This window comes from Hypanus sabinus, chromosome 7 (assembly GCF_030144855.1).
Source record: "Hypanus sabinus isolate sHypSab1 chromosome 7, sHypSab1.hap1, whole genome shotgun sequence".
NCBI lineage: Eukaryota > Metazoa > Chordata > Chondrichthyes > Myliobatiformes > Dasyatidae > Hypanus > Hypanus sabinus.
This window is the reverse complement of record NC_082712.1, coordinates 7,812,307-7,829,924: the sequence shown is the minus strand read 5'-3', so window position 1 is coordinate 7,829,924 and position 17,618 is coordinate 7,812,307. Positions and strand designations below refer to the sequence as shown.

The 17,618-nt window shown below is 41.5% G+C and overlaps 1 protein-coding gene across 4 annotated transcripts in view; it reads left to right on the top strand.

The window, feature by feature from the left end:
* Positions 1-17,618, top strand: part of nop14 (NOP14 nucleolar protein homolog (yeast)) — a 76,849-nt gene that overhangs the window by 9,692 nt on the left and 49,539 nt on the right. For 2 of the 4 annotated variants that reach the window (XM_059974150.1, XM_059974148.1), the window contains exons 2-5: positions 2,913-3,103; positions 12,125-12,259; positions 15,280-15,421; positions 17,150-17,292. In XM_059974150.1, coding sequence (XP_059830133.1) covers positions 2,924-3,103; positions 12,125-12,259; positions 15,280-15,421; positions 17,150-17,292 — 600 coding nt within the window. In that variant the 5' untranslated portion in view covers positions 2,913-2,923. Of the gene's footprint in view, positions 1-72; positions 138-189; positions 360-2,912; positions 3,104-12,124; positions 12,260-15,279; positions 15,422-17,149; positions 17,293-17,618 lie in introns of those variants that run through there. The other 2 variants (XM_059974147.1, XM_059974151.1) reach the window with 2 other exon arrangements.

Below are 17,618 nucleotides of genomic sequence, written 5' to 3'. Positions count from 1 at the left end.
ACAAAGATGGCGGATCCGGGTCTGCCAGATGGCCGGAAGCGGAAGCTCTGGATCCCAAAAGCGCTCTGGGCTGTGACCTTTAACCTTCGCCGCACCGGTTCGGGACAACGTGGGGCAGAAGAGCAGTGGTCACCGAGGTAACGGGGGAGATGGCAGATTGTCTCACTTCATGGTTACCGGCGGGAGTGTTGGGCTCACCGGGAGACCGGGGGGAAGTGCGGGGAGCCGAGAGAACGTGTTGGTCACGACAATGGTTTAAATAGTCAGCTTCTGCTCGACCTGTTGAGCTCTTCCAACAGGTTGTCTGTTCCAGATTCCAGCTTCTGCGTCCTCTTGTGTATGGAGGAGTTAATCTGATGGTAATGTGTGGATGAGAAAACGTTGGGATTCGTATAGGATGAGTGCAAAGGGTGTTTGGTGGTCGGCATAGACGGTGGGCTGAATGGCCTGTTTCTGTGACACTTTGCCTTTCAACTTCTTATATGAACTTCAGAGGGGAAAATGTTGGATTTCAAGGATAATGTAGTGAGCTTACTTTTCATTTGTATGCTGTAAGGAGTTTTAGTCATCCAACTGAACAGCCAAACGAAATCAATCAATCTCCCTCTCTCTCTCTCTCTCACACACACACACACACACACACACACACACACACACACACACACACACACACACACACACACACACACACACACACACACACACACACACACACACACACACACACACACACACACACACACACACACACACACACACACACACACACACACACACACACACACACACACACACACACACACACACACACACACACACACACACACACACACACCAGATTTAATGTTACCAGCATATGTTATGAAATTTGCTGTCTTTTTAAAAATTTTTCAGATAGGTTACAGAATAGAAAGAAATAATATCAGCCCTCCCCCCTCCTCTTGACCCCTCCCCCTAATGTCCCTATATATATGAAAAAGAGGGAAAAAAAAGAAAGAAGAAAAGAAAGAAAGGAAGAGTGCCTGGATATCGGAAGATCCCCACATGCTCCATGCAGTTCAAAATAGCTTTAATATATATATTTATTTCTTTCCCCAGATGACCAATAATTTTATCTTGGGAGCACCTATATATTTAATCTTATCTTTTGTAAATAAGGGTGCCAAATTTTCAGAAATATATTTATTTCTTAAATTATAAGTATTTTTTTTCCAGTCGAATGCAGCTGAAAATTTCATTCTTCCAATGATAAGTATAAATCCGATTTCCAAGTAACTGCAATAGACTTTTTGGCTACTGCCAATGCAATTTTTATGAATTCTTTCAGATATTTGTTCAATTTGGGTTCCAGTTTTATCCCTTCAATATCACCTAGAAAAAATAATATTGGGTTATGTGGAAGTTGTGTTCCAATAATTTGTTCCGGTAAAACTCTTAAATTTGTCCAAAAAGGTTGAATTTTAAAACAAGACCCAAGTAGAGTGTAAAAAAGTACCAATTTCTTGATTACATTGAAAACATTGATCAGATAAATTTGGGTTTAATCTGTTTATTTTTTGTGGTGTAATATATAATTGATGTAAAAATTTATATTGTACTAATCTTAGTCGGACATTTATTGTATTTGTCATACTGTCAATACATAGTCTTGACCAACTTGTTTCTTCAATTTTAATATTCAAATCAGTTTCCCATTTTTGTCTAGACTTATGAATTCCTTGTTTAATTGCCTGTTTTTGAATCAAACAATACTTACAAGAAATAAATTTTTAAATTTTTCCTTTTTGAATTAAAGTTTCTATTTTATTAGGTTTCAGCAATAATATTGTTTGACCCAGTTTATCTCTTAAATAAGCCCTTAATTGGAAATAACAAAAAAAGTGTTATTTGATATTTTGTATTTATTCTTTAATTGATCAAATGACATTAATATACCTCCTTCAAAACAGTCTCCTATATATCTAATCCCTTTTTGAAACCAGTTATATAAAAGTTGATTATCCATTGTAAAAGGAATAAGTTTATTTTGAATAAAAGGTCTCTTTGCTAATAAAGATTTCTTTATCATCATCAACATTTATCTTATTCCATAAGATAATCAAATGTTTTAATATAGGAGATTCCTATTTGTATATAAAATCTTCTGGTATATTTTCTCCTATTTTATCTAATTCTATTCTAATCCTTGCTGGTTTATCTTCATCAAAAAAAGATGCAATAAATCTAAGTTGATTTACTTTGTAATAATTCTTAAAATTTGGTAATTGTAACCCTCCTAGGTCAAATTTCCATGTCAAAAATTTGCTGTCTTTGCGGCAGCAGTATAATGCAATGCATAATAATCAAGTAAACTTGATTTACGGTATTATACATATACACACACACAAACAGTCCATTCAGAAATCAGGTGGCAGAATACTACTACAAAACAGTAAATTAATAAAATATAATTCAAAATGCATGTAGTGTACAGTAGCCAGGTAAGCAGCTCATTGTCCTGGTGATGAGACCTCAGTGATGGCAGGGTATTCACAGCCTGAAGGAAGAAGCTGTTACCCAGTCTGTTAGTCCTAGTCCTGATGCTCCTGTACATTCCTGACAGTGGTGAGTCAAAGAGACTGTGGGATTGGTGGTAGGGATCCTCAACAATGCTTTGGGCCCTGCAGTGACAGGCTCAGTATCTAATGGAAGTGTGGAATCCAGTAGTTTGCCAATTGATGAAACATCTTGGAACCCACCAAACCAGATTTGGGAACCTAAAGTAGTGATAGCTTATCCAAGCTTGATATAACTTTACACAATATTTAAAAGTATTGGCTCCCAAGTTTCTTATTGCATTGGGCACTGACGTGTAGTATATGAAAGGCAAAGTTTGTATTGAAAAATACTCTTTCTTTCTGCCATTTATTCAGGTCTGTAAAAGATGGGGAAAGCCAAGAAGAAGGCTGCTTCTGATAAAGTACGGAAGAACAAGCCCACAAGAGACATCAAGGCCAATCCGTTTGAGGTGAAGATAAACAAACAGAAGTTCGACATCCTTGGCCGAAAGACAAAGCATGATCGTGGTCTGCCTGGAGTGTCTCGATCCAAATCCATCAAAAAAGTGAGAGTTTATATTTTTATACAAGATATATATTGTGCATTTTAATGCTGATTCATGGAGCATAGGTGTGGTTGGGGGGGGGGTTTGTGTTGGTAGTGATGATGACTCATTGAATTTGTAGGCTCGTTGCAGGAGCTGTCTTATTAGTTCTCTGCTCCCTGCTGTTTTCCTGCAGCTTGTAAATTGCTAAGTCATCCAGGTTGATACAGAAGCTCTCACACACACCTCTACTTCATCAGAAAGCTAAAGAAATTTGGCACCTGCCTCTCAACCTTGCCATTTAAAAAAAATAGAAATGCAGTTGAAAGCATCCTATCTGGACTCTCTGCTCGAGACTACCTGAAAACTGCAGAGAACTGTGGACACGGCTCAGCACATTGCGGAAACCAGCCTCCCCTCCATGGACTCTGTCTGCATTCCCCACTGACTCAGTAAAGCAGCTAGCATAAACAAAAACCCCTGCCACTCTAGACATTCAGCCACCATTGAGAACATTTTCAAAAGGTGATGCCTCGAGAGGGTGGCATCCATCTTCCAGAACCCTCACAGTCCAGGACATTCCCCCTTCTCATTGCGACCATCAGGGAGGAGGTACAGGAGCCTGAAGTTGTTTTAGGAACAGCTTCTTCCCTTCTGCCATCAGATCTCTGAATGGTTCATTAACCCACTATTTTGCTTTGTTTTACATGACTTATTTGTTTTTTTAATATTTCTTCTTATAACTTAGTAATTTTAATTTTTTGCACTATACTGCTGCCACAAATTTCACAGCATCTGTACATCAGTGATAACAAATAGATTTTGATTTTCTCTTCTCTCCTCTCCCATGGAACCACATACTACCAGACTCAAGGACAGCTTCCACCTGCTGTTATAAGACAATTAGTATGATAATTTGGACTGTTGACCTCCCAGTCTACCTCGTAATGACCCTGCATTTTACTGTCTACCAGAACTGCACTTCCTCTGTAACTGTCACGCTTTATTCTGTACTCTATTATTGTTTTACTGTCTGTGACCTTAATTCATATACAAGACAAGTTTTTCACTGTACCGGCCAAAAATACATATATTTGTACAAACCCCATTTCCAGAAAAGTTGGGATATTTTCCAAAATGCAATAAAAACAAATATCTGTGATATGTTAATTCATGTGAACCTTTATTTAACTGACAAAAGTACAAAGAAAAGATTTTCAATAGTTTTACTGACCAACTTAATTATATTTTGTAAATATACACAAATTTAGAATTTGATGGCTGCAACACATTCAACAGAAGTTGGGACAGAGGCATGTTTACCATTGTGTTACATCACCTTTCCTTTTAATAACACTTTTTTTAATCGTTTTGGAACTGAGGATACTAATTGTAGTAGTTTTGCAATTGGAAATTTTGTCCATTCTTGCTTGATATAAGACTTCAGCTGCTCAACAGTCCGTGGTCTCCGTTGTCTGATTCTCCTCTTCATGATGTGCCATACATTTTCAATAGGAGATAGATCTGGACTGGCAGCAGGCCAGTCAAGCACACGCACTCTGTGTCTACAAAGCCACGCTGTTGTAGCCCGTGCGGAATGTGGTCTGGCATTGTCCTGCTGAAATAAGCATGGACGTCCTGGGAAGAGACGTCGCCTTGATGGTAACATATGTCTCTCTAAAATCCTAATATACGCCTCCGAGTCAATGCTACCTTCACATACATGCAACTCACCCAAGCCGTGGGCACTGATGCACCCCCATACCATCACAGATGCTGGCTTTTGCACCTTTCGCTGATAACAATAAGGATGGTCATTTTCACCTTTGGCACGGAGAACTCAACTCCTGTTTTTTCCAAAAACTAGCTGAAATGTGGACTAATCTGACCACAGCACACGGTTCCACAGTCTTTCGGTCCATCTGAGATGAGCTCGGGCCCAGAGAACTCGCCTGCATTTCTGCAAAGAGTTGATGTATGGCTTCCTCCTTGCATAATACAGTTTCAAGTTGCATTTCTGGATGCAGCGACGGACTGTGTTAAGTGACAATGGTTTTCCGAAGTACTCCCGAGCCCAGGTGGCTATAAATGTCACAGTAGCATGACGGTTTCTTAGGCAGTGCCACCTGAGGGCTCGAAGATCACGCACATTCAACAGTGGTTTGTGACCTTGCCCTTTATGCACTGAGATGTCTCTGAATCCTCTGAATCTTTTCACAATATTATGTACTGTAGATGTTGAAAGACCTAAATTCTCTGCAATCTTGCATTGGGAAATGTTCCTTTTGAACTGACTAACAATTCTCTCACGAATTTTGGCACAAAGGGGTTAGCCACGACCCATCCTTGCTTGCAAAGACTGAGCCTCTGATGGACGCTACTTTTATACCCAGTCATGATACCTCACCTGCTACCAATTAGCCTGCTTAATGTGGAGTCTTCCAAACCGGTGTTACTTGAATATTCTGTGCACTTTTCAATCTTATTTTAAATCTGTCCCAACTTTTGTTGAGTGTGTTGCAGCCATCAAATTCTAAATTTCTATATTTACAAAATAGAATTAAGTTGGTCAGTAAAACTATTGAAAATCTTTTCTTTGTACTTTTGTCAGTTAAATAAAGGTTCACGTGAATTAACATATCACAGATTTTTGTTTTTATTGCATTTTGGAAAAGATCCCAACTTTTCTGGAAATGGGGTTTGTACTTGTACATTTGCCAAAATTACACTAATTCCAAGTAGTGGTTTCAACATCGTGACTATGATGCTTGGCTTTTGCTACATCTTATTCCCATCCCCAAATCTCCATGCCAACCTACTGCACAGCACCAAGGAAACAGAAGATTTCCTAACAGAATTGGTTAGGTCGTAGGGTTTGGGAGAAGTCTGCCCGGATGTGGGAATGCCAAAAGAGTATGATCAGCTTAACCAGGACAGTTACTCCGTAAGCAATGGAGCAGTTGCTCTCACAGAGCAAGAGGAGTCCCTGTTTTTGGTGAAAGGTTGTATGGTAGCATGACGGTTAGCATAACACTTACAGTGCCAGCAACCTGGGTTCAACTTCTGCTGCTGCCCGTAAAGAGTTTGTACGATCTCCCCATGAATTTGTGGTATCCTCAACATTTCAAATGTATGCATTAGTAGCTAAGTTGGTGACATGAGTTTAATTGGGCGATGTGGGCTCGTTGGGCTGGAAGAGAATGTTACTGTGCTATAACTCTGAATACAATAAATGCCCGTCTGAGCTGATGTCACAAGGGATATATCAGAGTGGTATGCAAGTTAGCATATTAGAGAGCTGGATGCGAATGCTCTTGTCCATCGTTACAGGACATTTCCTATGCCCTCCTAAAGGCTAAACCCTTTGACCAGTGGTAGCCTGGGATATTCTGCCTTGTCTGATCAAACCCACTGTGCTATTCCCATGTTTCAGTTTACAGTTGGATTTCCTTAAAGGAATGAAGTCCTAGTTAGTTAATTAGCCAACACTGTATCTCCTGGTCAGGGGTCGGTTGACTGCAAACCCTCAGCTATACACTACAGCTTTTCAGTTTTTGTGAATTACCATTGGGCAAGAGGGAGAGGAGCCTTCAGTCTGTTCCAGGTTCAGGAACAGGTATTCCCCTCCATCCATCAGACTCCTGGACTAATGTGGATAACTTCACCCACCTCAACACTGAACTGGTTCCACAGACTCACTTTCAGGAATTCTATATGTATTTTTCAATTTGCAGTTTGTCTTCCTTTGCACGTTAGCTGTTTGTCTTTATTTATGTGTAGTTTTTCACTAATTCTGTTGTATTTCTTTATTTTCCTGTAAGTGCCCGGAAGAGAAAATGAATCTCAAGGGCAGGTTTACTCGAGCTCTTGGGGGTGGTTAAACTAATATGGCAGGGGGATGGGAACCAGAATGACAGAGCTGAGGATCAGCCAGCAGGTTTACAAGCAGATGATGGATGTAACATGAATGTAAGGAAGGGACAAGCTGAAGATTGGGTACAAATGCAGACAGAGCAAGAGTTAAATTGTACCACAAAGGCAAAATACAAAATGGTGAAGACTACAGGACTGAAGGTGCTGTATTTAAATGCACATAGCATTCAGAATAAAGTGGATGAACTCGTGGTGCAATTAGAGATTGGTTGGTGTGACGTTGTAGGCATCACTGAGTTGTGGCTGAAAGATGGCCATAGTTGGGAACTTAACAAAGGATATACTTTGTATGGAAAGGACAGGCAGGAAGGCATAGGCGGTGGTGTGGCTCTGTTGGTAAGAGATGAAATTACATCTTTAGAAAGAGGTGACAGAGGGTCAGAGAATGTTGAATTTTTGTGGGTGGAATTAAGAAACTGCAAGGGTAAAAAAAACACTAGGAGAATCATATATAGGCCTCCAAATAGTAGCCAAGATGTGGGGTTGGAAAGGGCATGTAATAAGGGTAATGACACAATGGGGGACTTCAATATGCAAAGGGATTGGGAAAATCAGGCTGGTGTCAGATCGCAAGAGAGGGAATTTGTTGAATGCCTACGAGATGTTTTTTTAGAGCAGCTTGTGCTTGAGCCTACCAGGGGAAAGGTTGTGTTAGATTGGGTGTTGTGTAATGACCCAAATCTTATTAGGGAGTTTAATGTAAATAAACCCTTAGGAGGGAGTGATCATAATATGATTGAATTCGTACTGTAATTTGAGAGGGAGAAGCATATGTCACATGTATCAGTATCACAATGGAATAAAGGGAATTACGGAAGCATGAGAGAGGAGCTTGCCCAGGTGGATTAGAGAGGAAAGTGGCGGGGATGACAGCAGAGCAGAGGTGGCTGAAGTTTCTGGGAATAGTTCACAAGGTACGGGGTAGATATGTCCCACAGAGGAAGAAGTTCTCAAAAACAAGGCTGGGCAACCGTGGCCGACAAGTTAAGTTGAGGACTGCGTAAAAGCCAAGGAAAGAGCATATAAGGTAGCAGAAGTGAGTGGGAAGTTGAATGATTGGGAAGCTATTAAAACCTAACAAAAGGCAGCTAAAAGGCCTATAAGAAGGGAAAAGATGAAATATAAGGGCAAACTAGTCAATAATATCAAGCAGGATACAAAAAGTTTTTTCAGTTATATAGAGAGTAAAATGGAGCTGGGACTTGATATTGGACCACTGGAAAATGATGCTGGTGAATTAATAATGGGGGACAAAGAAATGGCAGATTAACTTAATGTGTACTTTGCATCTGTCCTTACTGTGGACAACACTAGCAGTGAGCCAGAAATCCGTGAGTGTCAGGGAGCAGGAGTGAGTGACATTGCTATTACAAAGGAAAAAGTGCTGGGCAAATCAAAGGTCTTATGTGGATAAGTCACCTGGGCCAGGTGGACTACATCCCAGAGTCCAGTGGAAGGTTACTGAAGAGATAACGGATGCATTGGTCATGATATTTCAAGAATCACTTGATTCCGACAAGGTCCCAGTGGACTGGAAAATTGCAAATGTCACTCCACTCTTTAAGAAGAGAGGAAGGCAAAAGGAAGGAAACTATAGGCCAGTTAGCTGAACCTCAGTGGTTAGGAAAGTGTTGGAGTCCATTATTAAGGATGAGGTTTCGAGGTACTTGGAGACTTATGATAAAATAAGTCTAAGTCAGCATTGTTTCTTTAAAGCGAAACCTTGCCTGACAAATCTGTTGGAGTTCTTCGAGGATGTAACAAGCAGGGTGGACAAAGGAGAGGCAGTGGATGTCATTTACTTGGATTTTCAAAAGGCATTTGAAAAGGTGCTACACATGCTTAACAAGAAAAAATCCTGTCATTACAAGAAGGATACTGGCATGGACAGAGGAATGGCTGACAGGCAGGAGGCAGCAAGTGGGAAGAAAAGGGGCCTTTTCTGGTTGGCTGCCGATGATTACTGGTGTTCCTCAGGGGTCAGTATTGGGACCACTACTTATCACATCATTTATCAATGATTTGGATAATGGAATTGATGGTTTTGTGTCAAAGTTTGCAGATGATATGAAGCTAAGTGGAGAGGTAGGTAGTGCTGAGGGGTGGGTAACAGTTTCAACAGGAGTTACACAGATTGGAAGAATGGGCAAAAGAGTGGCAGATGGAATACAGTGTTGGGAAACTAATGGTAATGCATTTTAGTAAAAGGAACAATAGTGCAGATTATTATCTAAATAGGGAGAATGTTCAAACATCAGAGGTGCAGAGTGACTTAGGAGTCCTCGTGCAAGACTCATAGAAGGTTAATTTACAGGATGAGTGTGGTAAAAAAGGCAAATGCAGTGTTGGCATTTATTTCAAGGGGAACAGAATATAAAAGCGAGGAGGTAATGCTGAGGCTTTGTAAGACTCTAGTCAGGCTGTGCTTAGACTTTTGCCAACAGTTTTGGGCCCCATATCTCAGAAAGCATGTGTTATAATTGGAGAGAGTCCAGAGGAGGTTCACGAGGATGTTTCAGGAAACGAAGGAGTTAACATATGAGGAGTTTTTGGCAGCTTTGGGCCTGTACTCACTGGAATTTAGAAGAATGTGTGGGAATCTCATTGAAACCTACCTAATGTTGAAAGGACCAGATAGGGTGAATGTGGAGAGGATGTTTTCGTCTGGTGGGGGCATCCAGAACTAGTGGGCACAGCCTCAAAATTGAGGGGCGACCTTTTAAAACAGAGGTATGGAGGAACTTTTTTAGCCAGAGAGTAGTGGATCTGTGGAATGCTCTGTCACAATCTGCAATGGAGGCTAAGTCTGTGGGCATGTTTAAGGTGGAAGTTGATCGTTTCCTGATTGGTCAGGGCATCAAAGGATATGCTGAGAAGACAGGTGTAAGGGATTGGGTGGGATCTGGGATCAGCCATGATGCAGTGGTGGGCTGAATGGCCCAATTCTGCTTCTATGTCTTATGATCTTATACGTATGTTCTTTGAAATTTACATTACTTGTGCTTGTAACAAGTAGGAGTGTTCAGTGCTGCACTGTGTCTCTGACTGTCAGCAGCAGATGCCAGACAGGACATTGGTTCTGGAGTTTCTCTGAATATTATGGTCTTTCACAGAAAATGAGGAAAGTTCTTGATGAGGATCATTTAGTTAAATGTCTACCCTATTTATTTCCTTTGGTGTGTATTTTTTTCTTTTAAATGATGTGCGTTCTACAACTCTCCACTAAACAGAAAGGTGGTGGGCCAGAACTTGCTGGTAGATTGTGAGTGCTCTTATTGTGTAAGTAAGTAAACGTGAAGTTTGAGAGTTGCTAGCAAATTTTGAACGCTGAAATCATATTCATGGACCATTCAGAAAGCTGGTGGTGTAGAGGAAAGAGCTGTTCTTAAATCGTTGAGTGTGGATCTTCAGGCTCCAGGTAGTAATCTCAGCATCTGCCAGAAGATGCTGAGGATGTTCTACGAGTCTGTGGTGGCCAGTGCTATCATGTTTGCTATTGTGTGCTGGGGCAGCAGGCTGAGGGTAGCAGACACCAACAGAATCAACAAACTCATTCGTAAAGCCAGTGATATTGTGGGGGTGGAACTGGACTCTCTGACAGTGGTGTCTGAAAAGAGGATGCTGTTCAAGTTTAATGCCATCTTGGACAATGTCTCCCATCTACTTCATAATGTACTGGTTAGGCACAGGAGACTCATTCCACCGAGATGCAACACTGAGCGTCACAGGAAGTCATTCCTACCTGTGACCATCAAACTTTACAACTCCTCCCTTGGAGTGTCAGACACCCTGAGCCAATAGGCTGGTCCTGGACTTATTTCCACTTTGCATGAGTAACTTATTATTATTTAATTATTTATGGTTTTATATTGCTATATTTCTTCACTATTCTTGGTTGGTGCGGCTGTAATGAAACCCAATTTCCCTCAGGATCAATAAAGTATGTCTGTCTAATGTGAAGAGGGAATATCGCAGGTGGTGAAGGCCCTTAGTGAAGGATGCTGCTTTCTTGAGGCATTGCCTCAGATAGTGGGGATTGACCCTGATAGTGGGCAGGGTTGTGTCTGTGATGCAGCAGTCTCTTGTGATCCTGTGCAGCGATCCATCCATACCAGAGCATTCTGCAGCCAGTCAGAATGTGTCAACACATCTCTGGACATCGATAGAAACTTTCAAGTGTTTTTTGGTGATGTACCAAATCTTTTCAAACTCTTTTTGAAGTGGAGTCGCTGATGAGGCACCTCCGTGACTGCATTGGGCCCAGGAAAGATTCATTAAGGTGTTGATACTCAGTAACCTCAGTTTCAAAGTTTAATTGTCATTCAACCACACATGAATATCCATCAGTACAGCCAAGCGAAATGGCATTATTCCAGGGCCAAGGTACAAAACACAGTCCAAACAGTTACACACAGCACAAGGCACATATGGCAAATATAAGATAGCAAGCTTATGCAAGATATTGGTTAAAATATAGTCACACAAAAATTTATCGTCCAAGCCAGAGTTAATGAATGTCATAGAAATCTGCAAAAGGGCTTTTCTGCTGACGAGTGAACACTGGGGGCAGCACTGACTTCAGATTGGACAGAGAGCACCGGCTCCGATGCCTCTCTCCTGGGCAGCTGTAAACAGGCAACACTGCAGGTTGAGACCTAGCACTCACTCTAACTGAGGCCACGCAGCTCCCCTGCTATTTGTTCACCCTTTCCACTGCTGACCCTCAATGAAGATTGGTGTGTGTGTGTTTCCCTTCCTGCAGTCCTTAATCAATTCCTTGGTTTTGCTGACATTGAGTACAAGGTTGTTGTGACACCACTCAACCAGCTGATCTGACTCACGCCTGTATGCCATCTGAGAAAGGTAACGTAACAAACATTTGCACTAACAGATTTTGTGCCATAATTTTTGTCTTTCAAAATCTAAGTGTGTTCTGCATCTTGTCACTTATAACTGATTCCCAGTGAATCAAAGAGATTTGTTTGAAAAAAACAATGGCTATAAGAGATTTGGGTTTATTCAAGCTAGATGTCAATAAATAGCATTAACATTGGGCTGTTTGTTTTTACTGGTAACACTTACGTTGCATTTATTATTCTCATTTTCCAGCGTACAGAGACTCTGCTGAAAGAGTACCAAAGCCAGGGGAAGACCAATACATTTATAGACAAAAGGTTTGGTGAATATGATACGGAGTTAACAGAAGATGAGAAGATGGCAAAGAGATTCTCTCTGGAGCGGCAGGTAAAAAAGAAAATGAAACAGTTTAGTGAAAGTGGTCCCAATCTGAATGGTATAGGTATTTCTTCACTGAGTACTCAGCTCTCTTGAGCCTGGTTTACAGCTTATCATTGGAAGACTTGTAACTTTAGGTCCACGCTGTTGTCGTAGCTGACATCAGGAAGGAGGAACAGGAGCCTCAGGGCACACACCACTGGGTTCAGAAACAGTTATTACCCCTCAACCATTAGACTCTTGAACTAGAGGGGATAACTTCACTTACCCCAACACTGAACTGTTCCCTCTACCTATGGACTCACTTTCAAGGACTCATCATTTCATATTCTCTATTCACAGTTTATTCATTTTTATTACTTGTTTTATTTGAATTTTTGTTTTTGAACATTGGTTGGTTGTCCATCTTTTTGTGTGTGGTTTTTCATTGATTATATTGTGTTTCTTTATATTTGCTGTGAACGTCCACAAGGAAATGAATTTCAATTAGTATGGTGGATTCTGGTTAATTGGCATACATTGGGACCAGTACATTTTAGCCCAATTAAGCAGCAGCCTCGATTAGACAAAGTTGGATAGAAATAGTTAAAAGATATAAAAAAAAGACAGACTACCATCTGAGTAATAATTTAGAACACAACTATTGCTATTGCAGTGCTATAAAGTTGTATTGGTTCCTAATAATTATCAATGGAGGAATTTATTTGCCATGTTCTTTTGATTGACTGTAAATAAATTCAGCACAGACACCTAGTGCAGATAATGGACAACCTTCATACATTGCTTTAGATCATTGCATCCTCCAAATCTTCATTTTCATTGTAACATTGTCGATACCTTCAAATTCTTTGTAATTCCTAACTTGTTAAAGTAGTGAAATCATTTTATTTTCACTCCTTATTGGTTGGACCTCATTCAGTCAGGTTTCTGCTCTCCCACCTTGTTTACAGAAGAATTCCAGTTCTGACTTAGAGTAAGACATTCGTCTTGGTTAAAATTCTTTTCCACTAGTTTTATTTCAATGGCTTCTTTTACCAGGCAATCCCAAAAGCCATTGGCGTGGCACAGTGGCTTTGTGCTGTCAAAGTCAATCCTATGGCCATTGTGAATGTAGTGTTCTGCTATTGCCGATTTCCCCGGGTAACCCAAATGGATACACCTCCTGTGCTCCTTGATGAGTGTTTACACCATGCGTCCTGTTTGGCCAATTTACATTGCTGTGCATTCACAGGGATTCCTGTAAACGCCAGCCGACCTGAGTCTCAGGTATTCTTTGACCCATGTAAGCTGTGATTTGAGCTTCCTTACGGATGGTATTTATCCAGTATTTCTTCATGATCCTGGTTATCCTTCCAAAAACCATGGAAATATGGGGAAGACAGACGGTAGAGACTGGTGCCTCCCCATTGTTAGGTTTCCTGGTTTTTCACCTTGTAACCATTCTGTAGGATTGTCATGCTTAATAGTCTTACTTCCTGGGGGAGACACTCCAGGTTTATCAAAGGAGAGAACCGCTGTACATTGGGAAGTGTGATGGCGGCAGTTGTTGTTGAGGTATAAGTTTGTAAAGCCAGATGGGATGTACAATGGAATCACGTGACCAGGGGCACAGGAGGTGAATCCTTTTGCCTACACTCTCGCTCTGACTGCTCCCATTCACTCACTGAGCAAATACAGCTTATCCCCAGGGTCCCTCTGATTTCTTCTGATCAGAGGTATCCCCTTCCCTCACCCTCCTTTGTATAAAATGGACTCTTGAGCTCTCAATCTGCCTTGTTAGGATCTTGCACCTTTTTGTCTACCTGCTCTGTGGCTGTTACATTTCATTCTGCATTGTATTATTTACTGTGTTCTACCTCAATGATCATGATCTGATCTATTGACAACTATGCAAGACAAACTTTTCAATGTATTTTGGTTCATGTGCCAATAATAAACCAATTCCTTGCAGCTTTATCAGTTTCTTTTGATTCGTTTCCTGTTCTGAGTTAACCATGAATTCTTCACCCTATACCTCTTTCATCTATCTCCTCCCAGCTTCTCATTTCATTCCCCCCACCCCCACCTAACCTCTCATCTGGTTTCACCTTGTCTATTACCAGTGGTGCTCCTTCCCCTCCACCCATCACCTTATTTTGGCTTCTTCTCCCTTTCCAGTCTTGTTGAAGGAGTCTCGGCCTGAAACATTGACTATTCACTTCCATAGGTGCTGCCTGACCTGCTGAGTTCCTCCAGCATTTTGCGTGTATTACTTAGGACTTCCAGCGTCTGCAAAGTGTCTTGCGATTATGATTCTGATTTCATTCCCACTCATTCCACAAGAGGAAATGAAACCTTTCTGTCTAAATGTTTGCTAAATAATTTCAATCCGTTGCAGATGTTAGGGCACCATGGTAGCGGAGTGGTTAGCATGCCACAATTACAACTTGCTCGATGTGACACAGTTCAGAGTTCAATTCTGATGTCATCTGTGAGAGGTTTATATGTCCTTCCTATGACTTCATGGGTTTCTTCTGGGTGCTTCACATTACAAAGACACGTGTATGGATAAGGACTAATAAGTGTGGGCATGCTATGTTGCACGGGATGAATAGCACCGCTTATAGGATGCTCCCAGCACATCCTCAGACTGTGTTGTCATTGATGCACACAACACATTTCACTGTAAAGGGGCGGCACAGTGACGTAATGGTTAGCATAATGACTTGCAGGGCAGGCGACCCTCTGCTGTCAATAAAGAGTTTGTGCTTTCTCCCTGTGATTGTGTGGGTTTTCTTCAGATGCTCTGGTTTCCACTCACATTCCAAAAATACACGGATTGGTAGGTTAATTGGTCATGTGGGTGTAATTGGATGGCGTGGCTCGTTAGGCCTGAGAGGCCAATTGCCACGATTGCACAATCATCAGCAAAGATTTGTGATTGAGATGATATATTTCTTTCTTTATTCACCCTTTGTTAATTTACCTATCCTAAGTGGACTGCACTTAAGGCCCATTTAGATTCTTAATCGTCATTGGTATTGTTTTAGCGCCTCCACACGAAGAAGAGCATCTACAACCTGAACGAGGATGAGGATCTGACCCATTATGGGCAGTCTTTGGCAGACATTGAGACCTTCAATGACAGACCAGACAGCGACAGTGACACGGAAGAAAAAGGCAAACTCTCTGGTGAGTATGGGAACTGACGCGAACGCTGATCAGTTACACTGCTTTGAAAAGCACTTTGGTAAAGAAATCCTGAGGAAAGTATTGTAGTGGTGTGCTACACGCAGCGCTGAAATAACGACACGTAGTCGGTGAGCTGTAGTTGCGAAAGAGGTTTATTTAAACTTTGCGGCCTCGCTTTAAAGCCTTCCTATTCCCGCCCTCCCCGGGTGGGAATGCTGTAGGGGGCGCGTATTCGCAGTCCCATCCCGCGCGCGGGCTTTTCCCCTTGCTGGTGAAGCAGGCTTGGCGCCCTCTTTGGGACCAGTCTCAATTCCGGCACACGCCACTTTGTGAGCCGGTTTGATTGCGCTGGGAAGTGGGTCGCCACAGTATCACAAATTACCCTCTCCTATAATATGCAGAAGCCTGCTGAAAATGGTGGAAAGTGGTTGTCCATCAGAGAAGAAAGCCCTTTCTGCCACTGAGCAAAATGCCACAAGAAGACAGCATCCATCATCATAGACCCCCATCATCCAGGCCATGCCCTCTTCTCGTTACTACCACTGGGCAGGAGGTACAGGAGCTTTAGGCCCCATACCACTGGATTCAAGAGCAGTACCTCTCCTCCAGCCATCAGGCTCTTGAACTAATGTGAATAATTTCACTCACCTAAACTCTGATCTGATTCTACAACCTACAGCAGACTCACATTCAAGGACTCTTTACAACCCTCGTTCTCAGTATTATTTTTGCCTGTCAGTCTTTATTTATGTGTAGTTTTTCATAATTCCTGTGGTATTTTATTTTCCTGTGGATGCCTGCAAGAAAACGGATCACAGAGGTAACATACATATTTTGATAATAAATTTTGCTTTGAACTTTGGATCTATGATCTATACTGCCCTTGGATTCTAATAAATCTTTCCCCTTACCTATTGAGCAAAGGTAAAACAATTAGGAAACATGAGAGCAGAATTAAGTCATTTGGTCTGTCAAGTCCACTCCACAATTCCATCATGACTGATTTATTATCCCTCTCAACTCTGTTCTCCTGCTTTTCTCCATAACTTTTGACAGCCTAACTAATCAAACTATCAACCTTCACTTTAAGTATACTAGATGACTTGGCCTCCATGGTCATCTTCAGCACTGAATTCACCACCATCTAGCTAAAGAAATTCCTTCTTATCTCTAATCTAAAGGGACGTCCTTCTATTCTGAGGCTGTGTCCTCTGGTCCTGGATTCCCCACTATAGGAAACTTCCTTTTCATATCCACTGTACCTTGGCCTTTCAGTGAAATCCTCCCTCATTCTTCTAAACTCTAGCGAATACAGACCCAGAGCCATCAAACTCTCTTCATAAGTTAACGCTTTCTTTCCTGTAATTATTCTCCTAACTTCCTTTGGACCCTCTCCAATGCCAGCACATCCTTAGTTAAGAGACGCACAAGTATGGTCTGACCAACACCTCAGCGAACTGGCCTATAAATTCCGTCTTTGCTTCCTTCCCTTAGAGTGGATTGATATCTGTAGTTATGTTGGCTAGGGCTGGAAGATTATATTTAATACCTTTGCAATTTTAATCCTCTCTCAGCATATTTGGAAGGATCTTTACACTGATTTATCAACCTAGCTTGAATAGTACTAAGATTACAAAAATTAAGAACAGTAACTCCAGGCGCCAGGAGGCTTTGTTTAAGTAAAGGATTCGCTGATTCCTGAGTAACATGTTCTCTCACTGCCCACAGCGGAGTTCACGGCTGCCGCGCACTTTGGAGGTGGTGGCTTGTTACAGAAGAAAGCATCTTCTAAAGGTGATGAAGAGGAGCAGAAGCCCAAATCCCGGAGAGAGTTCATTGAAGAACTTATCATTAAATCCAAAAAGGAGAAGGTACACTTTGCAGGACACTGGGGGTAGGATAGAGTGGGGAATTGTAACACAACAGTTCAATCTACCACACCATCTGCCTTTAGCCACATGAACTTTGCCTGTAGCTGTGGGTTGTGAATATTGGTGATGTTTAATGTTAGAACACTCGCTTCCTCTCATACTAACTTCACATAATAGGATGCCTCAGAGAGCTTCATGGGATACTGGAGACTATAAAAGTTTACTGGGGATTAAACTACAAAGGAGGTGGCCTTCAGGAGATACATGAACACCAGTTTCTTTAAAGGTGAAGCAGAATTGGAACAAATGTTAAGGGCATGCAATTT